Consider the following 14654-nt stretch of genomic DNA (forward strand, 5'->3'; position numbering starts at 1 on the left):
TAGAAATGCTATAGTTAAGGCTATATTTGTTTTTTCAGTTAAAGTGGAGTCTAAGTAATTTTGTTAGGAATGTAAACAGATGTTAATTGTAGGCATAATTAACCCAATCACTTCTAGGGAGATTTCATTTTCTGGATTATTACAAGTAAATCTTTTTAATTATTTAGAAGACGGAAGGAGTTAAAAATAAGCTTTTCTGAAATATGGTGTTTAACTTTTTTTGGTCTACATTTAAAAATGGCTTTAGTTTTAAATATTAAACTTTGGATAGATTTCAGTCTAAACAATACCTACCATAGATTGTTGGGTTTGTTTTGTTTTTTAAAGAAAAAGGTTATTTGTATTATTCCTCATAACCATTTCTAGTTCTACTACAAACTCAGATGGAATAAAAATTACCCAAGCAAATGGCAACATTTGCAACTTTTTGTGTTAAATCTCTGGCATATTGGAATTGTAGCTGTGAGCTCTTTTGAGAGGGAAATATGGATAATCCCCATCAATGCGAAACAATGCTGGGTGGTTTGGTTGGGTGGGTGGCTGGGATATGTATTTGCAGGAGGAGCGAGTGTTCTGTTTGTCCTCAGTTGGGGGGAGTGTTTCAGGGAGAAGATGCAAAGACCCAGTGAATCCCTTACATCTGCTTCTCAAGCTGGATCTCCCAGGAGAAGAGAAGCCTATTCCTCTCCACATTCACCCAGACCGCCGCTGACACATAGCTCCAGCTTCTCTTTTCCCTTCAGAGAAAGCAGCCCCTCCTGATTTCCACTTCTTGGTAGGCCTGATCCAACTTTCCCTGAAGTCTTTCCATTAACTTAGATGGGAGCTGGTTCAGACTCCAGGGATTTGCCAAAGTTCTAATGGTCTATTCTCCAATGTTTCGTACCTAGGATGAACGTGGCAGCCAGATGTGAGCTAAATCCAGGTACTCCAGCCCCAGTGAAATGCACAAACCCTCCTCCAGGCCATATCTACAGTACAAACTTTGCTTGACGCAAGTTATATCAATGTAAAGCCGCCGCAGTTAGTACATCGCTTGTGCGCGTGCATACTGGACTACTTGTGTTGGCACTGCATATACTCACCAGAAGTGTTTGTGTCGCTGTGCAGTGTGGTGCACCATGGGTACGTATCAGAGCGTGCAACTCGCCACCATTCAGTGCACTGTCTTTTTGGACATTTTGGCAATGCCTGTTGGAGCATAAAGGAGTCACAAGGGTGTGAACGGGAACAAGGGGTCAGCTTCCCAGCATGCAGCTGTCTCCATCCCATTGTCATCTAATTCCCATATCTTTTGCACCTTTTTAAAAACTCCTATGAATCTTCTCAGCACTCCTCTGACAAAAGCATGGCGCCTGCACAGCTCTGCACTATTGTCATAAGCATTGCCAACAGAGGACACACAATCCTCTGTTATTTGCAGAGCCGTACAAAGAACCAGATCAGCAGGGAACATGATTTCTTGGAGGACAGATTGCTGTGGGACATTCCGAGAACCAATTCAAGGTTGTTGGTGGTGTTCCTGGAGCAGCTGCAGACGGGGGAATGCCACTTCTAGCCCGAGAAACAAGCATTGACTGGCGGGATTGCATTGTAATGTAGGTTTGGGATGATGAGCAGTGGCTGCAGAACTTTTGGATGTGCAAGGCAACATTCCTGGACCTGTGTGCCAAGCTTAGCATAGCCTTCTAACACAGGGACACCAAACTGAGAGCTGCACTGACAGTGGAGAAGTGAATGGTGATCACACTGTGGAAACTTACAATGCCAAATTGTTATCTGTCCTTGGCAAATAATTTTGGAGTTGGAAAATTCACTGTTGAGGTGATTGTCATGCATGTGTATAGAGCCATTAATCATATCCTGCTATGCGGGACTGTGATGCTTGGCAATGTGCAGGACATAGCAGATGGATTTGCAACAATGGGGTTCCTGAACTGTGGTGTAGCGATAGACAGTATGCACATCCCCATTTTGACCCCAGCCCACCTTGCTGCAGAGTACATCAACACAAAGGACTACTTTTTTATGGTTATGCAAGCATTGGTGCATCACAGAGGATGCTTCACTGCCATCAGTGTTGGCTGGTCAGGGAAAGTGCATGATGAGCACATCTTTAAGAACACAGGACTGCTCAGAAAGCTAAAAGCAGGGACTTTCTTTCCTGACCAGCAGCTTTCCATTGGCAATGTTGAAATGCCAACAGTGATCCTGGGGGACTCAGCCTACCCCTTGCTCCCCTGGCTCCTGAAGTCAAACACCAGCTATCTCAACAGCACCAAGGAATGATTCAACTGTCGGTTCAGCAGGTGCAGAATGACAGTTTAATGCACTTTTGGTAGACTGAAGGGATGTTGGTGTTGTTTATTCACAAGATTGAACCTCAGTGAAAAAATATCCCAGTAGTTATAGCTGCCTGCTGTGTCCTGAATAATATCTGTGAAGCAAAGGGAGAAAAGATGCTGCTGGAGTGGAGGGCGGAGGTTGAGCAGCTATTTGCTGAGTTTGAACAGCTAGACACAAGGGATATTTAAAAAGCTCAGCACAGAGCTATAAAGCTCAGGAAAGTTTTGAACAAGCACTTTAACAGTGAGCCACAGTAATCCATTGTGGTGTACTGTGCTCCACCTTGCCCTGTTGTTTGGGGCCAGTTAGAAACTGTATGGTCCTTGGAGTACATCTATGGATATAACACTGTCAATGCACCTATTAATTTTGCAGTGCTTGCTGTGCATTTACAATAACACTGTGTTTTTCATTGATCCTGTGAGTTGTGTCACTCTGTTCAGTAACAAGTAAGTGGGTGCATTTAGAACTTCTAGGCACTCTGAAGCATATGTTGTGATGAATTATTTTCCAAATAGAATTTTATTCAGTAATAAAACCAGCACAAGGAAAAATCTTTGAAATCTAAAAGCAAATCCATTAATTTATTAAATTTTTAATGTAACAGAACAGGAGGAAAAAACATTCACATCCATTTTACCTATGCATACATCAACCGTGGCTCTCACAGGTTGGTGTACGTGAAACTGTGGTTGTCCTTCATGTCCCCTGGGGTGCACTGGTAAAAGTAGGGACGCAGACCCTGATGCCATATGGAATGTTGAGGGAGATATAAGGAGATGCTGCAATGGAATTCTTCATGGATTGCAAAGGGTGGTGAACTTGGGATTGTTGAACTTGTAGGTCTACCAGAGTCTGCAGCATCTGTGTTTGCTTGCAGAGAAGCCCCATTATGTCCTGATAGGTCTCCCTCTCCTTTTCCTGCTGGGACTCCTGGGCCTTTTGCCCTGTCCACTCTTTCCTTCTCCAGGCTGTCTGCAATGTTCACTCTCCAAGACCTTAGTCTGATGCAACTGAGACTTGCAGGATCTCACTGAATATGTCATCCTAAGTCCTCTTCTTTTTCCTCCTTATCTGGCTCAGATGTTTCGCGGGGGTGAAGGTAGAGCCCCTCAAGGCCACAACAGCAGTAGCTGCAGATAAAACACACACAGGTACCATTGTCACTATAGTCACCACAGAAAGCAAAAGTTAAGATTCAGAACTCCCCTCCCTTGCTCCCCTAAAGTTTTGAACAGGACATGCTTATTAACACTTCTGCTTTGGAGTGTTTGTGCACGGCACCAATCACTGCACCATGGAGAGTATGGCCCACCAGGGGTGAGTGGAGGTAATTGCTCAGCTGCATGAAACTATGAGCACAGGGAAATGGCACTGAATACTAGCACCAGCCATGGTGATTTTAGCTAATATCTCACTCCTGAGAATAACCAAGGCACAGAGAGCACAGCTGCTACTGGCATTCTGAAGATTCCTGGGCCCATATGCTGCTAGTCTGTTTACTGCAATGGTGTCAGCCAAAGTTATCCCTGACTGGCGTGGGAAAGCGTCCTACCACAGAAGAAGAAATAAGGCTGCCATCACTGGAAGCCTTTGGGAGAGGATGGCAGAGTACCTCCATGGAAGTTTCATCGAGATCTCAAGGGGATTCAAGGGATGTCCCTGTGTACACAAACTGTTCCACATGGTCCATTCCCTCCTCCCCCGCCACACACACACACACACACACACACACACCTAACTCTACAGAGGAATGAAAAGCAGATAGCAACTCCACCTCTCTTTGCTGTACTGCTACCTCTTCTAGTGCAAGTAAATTAATGACAAGGTGATAGCTGTGTTCTGTTAAATTGGGGGAGCCTTCAGTACATCACTGTAATGGGGAAATACAATTACACACTTACCAGAGGTTCCTTGCCCTGCATTGGACTCGCCCGTGCTCCACTGCCAGGACTGACTGGACTGGAGTCTCAAACAGGTCCTGGCTTCGGACATAGCTGGACCCCCTGGTTGCAAGTCCTCTATCCTCCTCTGCTTCCTCCTCCACCTCCTCGTCCTCGCTGTTCATGCTGTGATGAGGGCTCCTCAGAGGTATTCACAGTGGTGCGTAGGGTGGTGGTGGAGTCTCTGCCTCTTTGTAAAAGCGGCTGGTCTGCAGCTCAGCACCAGACTGACTGTTTGCCTCCCTGGCCTGCCACAATTCCTTTGCTTTCATGCAGTACTGCTGCTGATCCCTGTTCTAGCCCTTTTCCTGTATCCCCCGTGCAATCTGCTCAGAGACATCCATGTTTCCACAGCTGTTCTGCACAGCCTCTTCTCCCCACAGGCCCAAGCCAGAGCGTGGCTGGAGCACACAATGGGGAGCTGCTAGGTGTGCTCACCAAGCTGGACAATCAGGAAAAGGCATTTCAAAAATTCACAGGGTTTTAAAAGGGAGAGGTCCTTCTGGTCACTGTGATGTTGGGCAGTGGAGTTCACAATTGTGACCAGAGTGGTCAGTGTCAGGCATTGTGGGACAGCTGCTGGAGGACTGTTAGGATAGACAGAAGTAAAGCAGTGGCTACATTCATGCTGCATCAACCTCAGTACATCAATCAGGGCTCAGTGCGGTTCAGGGACATGGTGTTACTGCGTCACCATAATGGGGCACTCACATCACACCAGGGGGAGACTAATTTAAATGCAGACACATTCACAATTAGATTGATGCAAGGTGGCTCTTGTCGACCTAACTTTGTACACCGGGCCTCAGTCTGATTCTAAAATCAGCCAGCAGCATAAGCTCAGATATACTCGACAAGGAGAAAACAGCAGCCCCAGACTCTGGGGAAGCTCAGTTCTCCAGTATCAGCTCAAAATGTCACCCTATCAGCTGTGTTAGTTTAACAGCTTCAGCGGAGTTTACTTTGGGTATCAGGGCAAGAAAACCCAAAGGCAGGTTTTCAGTGTTTCCCCAAGTCTCCCTCCCCAAGTCTGGTTTGCCTCAGCAAAACACGTGTGTGTTGGTAACACTGAGACGTAAATAGTCCCTTTTTTCTGTACTTTGAAATCTGCTGATGAGAAGTGCAATCTGAGAGCCAGTTACTAAAGTAAATAATAACAACAACAATGGCCTTGATTTTGGTGTGGAAGTTCAGACTGAGGGGATCTCTGGGAGATGATTTTTGACTTTCAACTGAAAAATAAGGATAGCATTGTGGCTAAACAACATTTGCAAGTTACACTTGCTGTATTTACCTTCAATCAAACAAAACACAATAACGCGCTAATACTAAATGATTACTCGAGTTTGCCTCTTTGGAGCTGATCGACCCTGAGCAATGTCTCGCTGGAATATTACAACCTCTTCCCCCCTCATCTCAGCGGCTGCTGCTATAACCCCGCGGGAAGCTGCCAAGTCAGGGGCAAATCCAGCTTCATATATTTCTTCCTCAGAAAAAGAAAGTCCCTTTTAAATCGGATTTCAGGCAGAGCCCTGGAGCTCCGAGGAGTCGAGAGAAACTTAAGGCCTGATTCAAAGGTTGTTGACTTTAATAAGATTTTTTTTTCCATGCAACTTCGGAGCCAGCCTTCCCAGCAGAGCAGGCAACCCCCATGCAATGCACACAGGGGATCCTCAGAGGAGTAACCAGCGCGGCAAGTGCATCGCTTACCATTTCAGATTGGGGGCTGACACGATGCAGCTCCCTGAATGGGAAGCGATCTCTGCTAAGCGTCCAGGGAACTGGTGCCGCAGTGGGGAGGGAATTCAGCCAACCCGCGCCCCGCGAGCGAGCTTCACGCCGCAAAGAGACATATTCGCATCAGAGTGCTTTAGCGAGCAGGGCTTTTAGGTCCGTCCTCTGCCCCCCGCCCGCCTCCAGCAAACCTGTAAACGCAGGCGACTGGGGGTTAAGTAGCAAGCGCCTGGAAATGCTGTTTTAAAGGAAGGCTTTCTTGTTCGGCAGGGTGCATTAGTCACTGACTTTCAGTTGGGGCTTGAGCGCCTAAATCCCTTAGCGTTTGAAAATCTCCCTCCTTGATTCTTCTTTCCTTAGACACCCCAAAGAGATTGCAGGGCTAAACCCCACCTCGCCTTACTCACCGGAGTAAAGGTTGCTCACAAAGGCGTCCTGCGGAAGTCGCTGCGGGTACTTTTGCTGTGGGATCGGGCCCTCCATGGGAATTCAGCTTTTTTCTAAAACGATCTCATTTCACCGGATCGGTAATGAGAGGTACAGAACTAACACCGGTGGCCTAAAGGGCCAGTGGCTTTATTCAGATCCAGCCACCTCTAAAATCAAATTCGATTTTTTTTAAAAAATTCCCTGCTCTGTGCTGCTTTGCTGGATAAAATATGAGCCAATCCACGCACCCTGGGTCCGTTTTAGTCGGGTACATTCACTGGCTGGTGTAGTTAAGGCTAAGCAACCCCTTTGTATAGCTTCCAGCCATAGAATTTCAGGAGGAAGAACCCTACCGAGCTAAGGAGATTTTTGGACCACATAGACATTAGGTTACATTAGTATACATACAATTATTTAAAATCAAAGTGTGTCGTTTTTTTAAATGCCAACAATAGCAAACGAAAAGGTAGCAGATTTGGGAAGAAATGACAACTTTAAATATGGAAATGATTGGGGTTGTTGGAAGTATAGATAGATAGATAGATAGATAGATAGATAGATAGATAGATAGATAGATATTCTTGTTGTTACTGTAGGTTTGTCTATTTAATGTGTAAACCCTTGCAGGTTAAATAGCAAAGACTAGCTGCTATTCCAAATGGAAAAACTCCTATCGCATGTCACTGGAGCCAGAATCTGGCCCAGATCTCCAGGCCCCGTTGGCGTTCACAGGAGCGTTGGAAGGACTGACTACAAAGATACTAGACTTTTAAAAACTCCAGCGACTTTTTAGCGCTGTCAGAAGCAGGGCTGGCTGGAGGTTCCATTGATCTGGGCCGGGGTGGCTGTTCTGTCTAATCCCTGCCCGCTTTGTAAATGTTTGGAGACTGGCTGGAGGAGGAAACGCAATCCTTATCCAAACAGCCTTTTAACCTCCAGTCCTCTCTGCCCCGTGAACGCTTTGTATGAGCCTGTCATAAACCTAATTAATGATCCTTGTTACTTAATCTGAAACGGGGCTCCTGGCAAACAGACAAGCCTCTTGCCGCCGCACAGAACGGATTTTGAAAAGCATTTTGGTCCCAACCTAAATTCAGCTCGACGAGTTTCTCTCTCCTGCACCGAGAAGTCACTACGGCGCAGCTGCGTCATTTAACTTGTTGGGCCTCAAGAGGACATGACACGCGCCCCGCTTTCCATGGCTCTCTTTTCTTTTCTTACAGCAAACGAGAAATAAAGTGGAATACACAGAATGCTAGTCGGATGCTGTGGATTTTGTAGCGGTGGTTGAATAGAGGTGTTCGTCTGTAAATCCTATCGGTTTAGGAAACATGGGAATGTAAGAGCTGAAATTCAGATATCAGGGTGGTTATTTAGCACAAGTATCAGAATGAAACTTGGCATTTCATAGTGTATCGTCAATTCTTCTAGGAGGCCAGATTGGGGAATTGTTGGAATAATCCCTGAAATAGACCAGCAGCGATCCATGCGATTCCACTGCTTCTCCCATGCGGAGCCCTCATACAGTCGGGACATTGCAATTGACTTAAGGGGCCGGATTTTGCCAGGGGCTGGGTCCCTTCCGTGTGAGATCGGTGGATCTCTGCAGTCCCAAGCCCAGTCCCAAACCCCCCTCATTCGCCGCGCCCCGGCAATAGAGTTTTGGGCTCCCGGGGAGAGAGATCGGGCTAACGCGCAGAGGTTGGGGACAGCGTTGTGAATCCCCCCCCCCCCCCCCCAGCTCTCTTCATGCGGTTCCTTTTAACATGATCTCTAACATTTGCCAGGCTCTGGGTGTACTTGCCGCTGTGTTCGTTCTCCACCCTTCAGTAAAAATTTAACAACTGTAATGATCTCACAGCGCCATACATACGTTTGATAAGCTTGTTTGAGAAATAGGCCTATAAAATGCAACCTCCCAGCAACTAGATGCCACATTTGTGCCTGTCTGTTGTTAATTGCCTCCCTCGGTATGATAGTTAAGCAGATACACTGAGAACGTGCTACATGGTTTCATGCTTTGGTTAGATGGTTAGTGGAAACCAGACAACGTTATTTTATGTTTTTAATTTAACTATCCCTAATAGCGTTTGCAAAGCTGTATGGAGACAGTCAAAGAAAGTATGACACCACACTAAATAAAGTTGCCAGATATAAATATTCCCTCGGGGCCTGAGTTTTCGCTGAAGTCAATGGGAATTTTAGCAGTCTTCAGCACAAGCAGGATCGAAGCTTTAATAATAGCCGCTAACGGAAATATCCGTTGAGAGATAAATGATGAGCTGTGGCATTAATTATGGCACGCTGGGGGGGATTTTAAAAACGGATTGGGGCTTTGAAATCTGCAGGAAAGTTCTCTGTGTAACCGACCAGACGTGGCGAAACTGGGAGTAGGTCTGCGACATCCGTTTGTGCGTAAGGGAGAATTTCTCGCCACTGTAGAGGATGGTATTTTAATGTACGCTCTGCTAATGCGAGCCATGTGATCCGAAATTAGAAAAGAGTTTGAACTAGTATGGAGAGGAACGACAGATGCATTATAAAGTGGGCTACATCGCATTTATAAACCGGATCTGTATGTTGTAGCTACATCACATCGTATGACAATTTCCTAGAGGAAAATAACGATCTCAGGAATTTTATTCCTAGTTAATAAAACATTTATCTCGCCGTGCGGACAATAGCTCGTGCGGCTGGATTGGAGCACTCCATGGACTCTGGTTTGCCCAGCCACTTTCTTTGCAAGACTTACGTCTCCAAGCACAAGTCCCGCTCACTGATGCATTTATTCTAGCACATCAAAACGACCCCTGATTTGGGAGAAGTCATTTCACTCAAGGTGTCGGTCCAGGAGACACTCGCTTACGGTTCGTGCGCTCCCTGCGCTCAGATGATTAATATATTCCCTTTAATCCCTTTCTTCATGACTAATAGATTCCCCCTGCCAGCGCTCCGATTTGTTTCCGTGTCTTGGTAGGGGGACAAACAGCCCAGCTCCCACTTCAGCATGGTGTCTCTAATTGACTTCTAGTCTACTTTTTATGGCGACATATGCTTCTCACAAAGCTCTTATTAGGACAAGCTGCTTTCACTAATTGAGAGTTGCAGAATGCGGAAGGCAGGCTGGATTTCACATCCACCAACTCCAGGGGATTCAGGGAAGGAAAGGTTCCCTGCACACTCTGCATCGGGTCCCTAAGATCAGATAACCAAGGCAAACTAGTCTCCTCCTCAGAAGAGGATACCATTTCTAACCGCAGCTGCGCATCGCAGATCCCAGGGAAGCGCCAAGAAGCACGTGAAAGGCTACCTAGGGAGAGATCCTGTACCAGCCCTTGTGCGCAATGCTAACTCGGCCGAGCAAAGATTACGCAAGTGCAGAAGGGCTGCTGGACTGAGCTGTCGGAGGAGTTATTCCGATCAGCTGGAAAAGCAAGGCACGTGCAAGTGCCAATTAGGAAGCTGATTAATTGTGAGCTGCTAGGTCACATATGATCAGTACCATGAGCTTTACGATTGCAACTCACACAACCGAAATAAATAAATAAATAGCCCCTTCTCAATTAGAGTAAAAGCAACACAGGGAAAAAATTAACTCACCAGCTGTTTAAAGCACCGCCTCAGGGGCGACTAACGCAACCCTTTTAATACCGATACCCACATTTTTTATAAATGTGCAGGAAGATCCCGACGGGAAAGTTATGCACGTGGAGGGCTCGATTGGGGGCGGACAGGACACGTTTAACGACACGTAGCTACACATGGCTCAGCTTTCTCGTGTATTTCGCTCGCTCTCTGCCATCTGGCAATGAATTCTCGGACTTAGGGGCGAGTTTGGCATAGAGGGACAAGGCCTAAAGCCCTCACCAGGCAGCTGACTCTAAAAGGATATTTTAAATCTATCTGAGGTGGGCATAAGGAAAGCTGCCCTCAGGCGTAGATGGTCAGTACCTAGCCAGTATATAGTCAATACCTAGCCTCCTTCCCTGCGTTGGTGCGTGTCATTTACTACCAAAGCACCACCGCTAGAATCGCCCACAGTCAAGTCAGCAAATATTAACCTGATCCCCTCCCCGCAGCCTGCCTTAGCCATGAAAGAGCAGACGACTGAGAGGAGCTCAGTATGTCCATTTCTGTTGTGCTTCGCAGAACTTCTGAAAGATCCTGCTTACTGAAAAGAAACAACCACAACTTAAGTCTGGATGGATGGCTAGATCAGTAATGTACGCCTGGTGAAAAAGCAATTGGCTTTTGCAACCCTGTGCCCGAATGAAATCTTCTGTACTCTTCTTGTTTCCAGTTTTGCACATCAGTCAAATGCAATGTTTGTAAAAGTTGCATTTTTTTTCATTCACTTGCAAACACGTCCCGAAGCGAATGTGGTTTCTCTGGGTGGCGGGCTCACACAGGAGCAAAGCTCCTCAAGCCTGTAGCCCTCAGGCTGGTGGGCAGAAGGGGGAGCCTCGTGCAGGGATGGATGGGGGCTGAGGGATACACCAGTGAATAGCGGAGCCAGCCAGGTACAGGGCGCACTGCTTTTGGGATTAGCTTTAATCGTGTGGCTGGCTTCAATGCATCTCTCCGCGCGGTGGGTGTTGCTGGGGCCTCTTTCAGCAGGAAAGGTGATCTGTTTGATCCTATCGGAAAGGTGCAGGAGTATTCCTGTGTCCCCTTCCCCAGCAGCCACAGTGGCTCCGTTACAAACAGCGAAATCGCCTGGTTCATCCCCTCAAGCCAGGCACTCGCCGCACTGATCGCTTGTTGGCCTGCCCCAGCTCTGCCGCTGTACAGCGCCTAGCACAACGGGGCGCTAGGGCGCCACTAGGGCTCCTGGGGCGGCCCTACAGTAAATAATGGCCCTACCTGCGTCTGAGCCATTCCCTTTGAAAATAAGAGAGATGGACATTAAGGCAGCGTCAGGACCCTGTGGCTGGGATGCCCCAAGATTTAGTCCATCAGCCCTTAACCCAAAGTCCCCGGGTTAAATCCATGCTCGGTTCCACCCGGGGCCGGTGGCGCGGCTCTGCCGGGCAGATAAAGGAGGCGGTTTTGGGCGTCCAATACAGCAAAGGGGGAGCGCTGATTAAACCGGCTCCAGAGCTCCGGCCTGCGCCCCCCACACACACCCGAGTTGGCCTGTCAGGACCGGAACCGCCCATGTCTCAGTATTAAACCCCTGTCCATTCAATCGGGCAGTGCCGGTAAAACCAGACTGGAGCGAGCGTGTCTGGCCTAGCCGGCTTCGCTCGGGCAGCAACCCCCCTCCACCCCCGTAGAGACTGGATTGAAATCCCGATCCTGTTCCCAATGGCAAAGCGCCCCGGAAAGAGCCAGCAAGTAGCAGCTACTCGCGATCTGATCCTGCTCCCACTGGAGTCCAGCAGGGTTCCGGCTCTTAGGTGAGAGCAGAGGACTAGGAAATCCATCCCCACCCTCTGGCTGCCCCTACTCTTCGGGCTGCAAACCCTCTTTGGAAGTGTTTACTCGTGTTTAAAAATAAGATACTTTGTCCTGTATCTAAAGTGCCAGAGACATCCCCTAGCTCCAGATCTTTCTTTTAGCGCCATCCACAGCGCGTTCTGACTGCAGATGACCTGGGACAAAGGTTCTTAAATCAGCAGGAAATAAGCTGAAGAGCTCAGACATTAAGATTGGCCAGTATGGGAGAAGAAATCCGTGTCTCCCACTTGAATGGGGCATCTGCTTTTCCAGCTAGTTACTACGTAAAGGAGGAAGGATTTATTTTTCAGAATGTACTAGGACAGTCAGGTTTTACTACTTGAGGGTGGAACGAAAAGCCAATCTCCTTCTCTCGAGTAAAGGGACATGAAGATGAAGAAATCATAGTAAAACTAAGCAGCCTACCAGGGCAAAGTCTGCTGGTTTGTTCCTTTTCATTTCCACTCAAATTTAAATACACATTGGGACCCTAAAATATAGTTCTCTTTTTAGTGAATGAGAGAAAAAGGCAGGGAAGGACGTTCTTTGGTTTTGCTGCGATATTTTAGCGATGTACTTGTGTGGAGTCGTGGTGCTTGTGTTGAGGTGGATGGGGGGAAGGTATCTGCGACCGGTGGCTCCAGGGGCCTTTTCCCAACCCCCCTCCTGGCCAGTCCCAGAGATTTATTAAAACCCTTCAGGTTCCAATAAGTATTCTTATTTTATAGTTCAATTTACAAGACTTCTTAATTAAAGACCGATTCGGATTGAATCCGAGCTCTGATTACTGATCCCTTATCAAGGGCAGTCATTGCGGAGCGTGGAAAGGTGTTAGAAACCCCTGGATGCGGCTTTAGATGCGGATTTCACCCCTCCGCCAGCCCCCTTACACAGCACGGTGTGTCTGCCCTGCTCCCTGGGTACCTAACTCACACCCGCACCCCTGCTGCAGCCATCCCCTGGGCGATTAACAACCGTGCGTTCCTGGTGAGCACGTCTCCCCAACCTCTCCTGCCAGGCGCACACGGTCCCTCCCCAGCCCAGCCGCCCGATGTCCCGCTTGTGGCGCTGACGCCAGCGCCTGACTTCCCCGGGACCATGTAGCCGTTCCCCACCAGATACTGGCCCCTCTGCCCGATCCAGCAATAACTGCCATTGCTCACTCCCAGCTGGCCATCTCCAAGCCCTTCAGGCGCGCAGAGCTCAGACCGAACCCCCAATCCGACTCTCTCTTTCCAGGACAAGGACAGTCCTTTTCAAGCCCAGTCTTCCCCCAGAGTAACGCTCCCTCTGCTAAAGGACACAGCTCGAGCTGTGGGATCGTGTAATTACGGCAGCTCCCCCCGCCCCCCCAAAATTAGTTTGATCACAGGCTGTCCCCTGCGCGCTGCCGCCTGCTTTATCTGCGCCCCTGCGTTGCGCGCGGGGGAGCCCAGGTCTCACTTACTGTCCTGCTGCGGGGTGTCGCTGCCGCTGGTTAGCCCCGGGGATTCCAGCAAGCTTCTGCCGGCTTCCCCTACGCTCTCGTCCGCCTGAGCCGCCACCATGTCTCCGGCTTCCTCCAGATCCAACAGGTGACTGACGGAGAAGTTCTTTTTGGCCTGTAAGTTGTCCAGGTTGCTGGGGTTCTCCAAGCGGGTGGCTAGGACGGCCTGTCTCTCCATGATGTGGGCATAGCTGGAAGTCATGGTTTCCTCCAAGTCTTAAAGGGAAAGTGCAGGCAAAAGAGGAGGGAGAGAGGGTGGGGGGGGGAATACAAGGGACCCTCCCCAAAATCTCAGACGCTGTCCCCGGAGCAGGGGCGCTCCCTGGGCTTCCTTCGGCAGGTTCTAGGGGGCGAATCCGGCCTCCCTCTGCCCAGTTCTCACGCGAAAGTGACACAGAAAGCGAGAGAGAGAGAAGGAGGGAGGGGATGGGGGAGGGGGGGAGAGGAATCGAAACGTGTCTTTCAGGAGAAGCGGCGTATTCCCAGGCAGGCACCAGCAGCAAGAGGCTTGTCCCGGCTTTAAACCATCTCCAAGAGAGCGCGCTGCCCCCTTTGCGCTCCTGGTGAGTCTCAGGAGTAACTGAGGTTTCAGGTCACGGGTGCTGATGTCTTGCAGATGTACTCGCGAGTATTAACTCTCACCGAAGGGAAGGCGAGGGTTTTCAGGAGTCCGAAAGAGCCCCCCCCCCGGTCCCCGGTCTCGCTCTCAGTTGCTCTCCCCCTCCCCTCTCAGTTGGATCAAGCCGCTCTCTGGCACTTCAAAAGGGCCAGTATGGCACACAGGGGAGACTTTGCAGGGAATACATGAAAATTGGAGACCCAAGGGAGGGCAGCTCGAGACTTAATAGGGGCCTGTAATTACGTGGCAAAGTCTTTGTGCTGTTTCTGACGTTTTACAGACCCCTCTTCTCCGGCGCAAACTCTCCCCCCACCACCAAAAACACACTGATTAAAAACTCCCCTCCCCCCCCCCCTTCGCCAACATCTGATGTAGCGAGCGAGCGCGGGGAAGACCCTTTGCTTGTCTTAAATAAAGATCGAATTCTCTCTCTCCCTCCTTGCAATAGGATCTCTGGCAGAAAAGTCAAACTGAAAGCTACAGTCACTTCAAACAGGCTGATTATTTTGCTTCAGCATTAACTCCTCCTGATTTGTTTTAGATCTTGTTGGAGACTCTCATTTGCATGTTTTGATAACAGCTGCAGGGGAAACTTTTGGAAACAGTCCATGTCCATTCCAATCAAGTTTTCTCCTATTTTTTTTAACGTTTCCTGCTG

At 48.6% G+C, this 14654-nt stretch overlaps 1 protein-coding gene across 2 annotated transcripts in view; it reads right to left on the bottom strand.

The window, feature by feature from the left end:
* PRRX1 (paired related homeobox 1) overlaps positions 1-13986 on the bottom strand; it is an 82701-nt gene extending 68715 nt beyond the window's left edge. For both annotated transcript variants that reach the window (XM_073358196.2, XM_073358197.2), the window contains exon 1: positions 13339-13986. In XM_073358196.2, the coding sequence (XP_073214297.1) occupies positions 13339-13579 (241 nt within the window). In that variant the 5' untranslated portion in view covers positions 13580-13986. The remainder of the gene's footprint in view (positions 1-13338) is intronic.
* Positions 13987-14654: the final 668 nt, after the last annotated feature.

Source organism: Lepidochelys kempii, chromosome 8, assembly GCF_965140285.1.
Source record: "Lepidochelys kempii isolate rLepKem1 chromosome 8, rLepKem1.hap1, whole genome shotgun sequence".
NCBI lineage: Eukaryota > Metazoa > Chordata > Testudines > Cheloniidae > Lepidochelys > Lepidochelys kempii.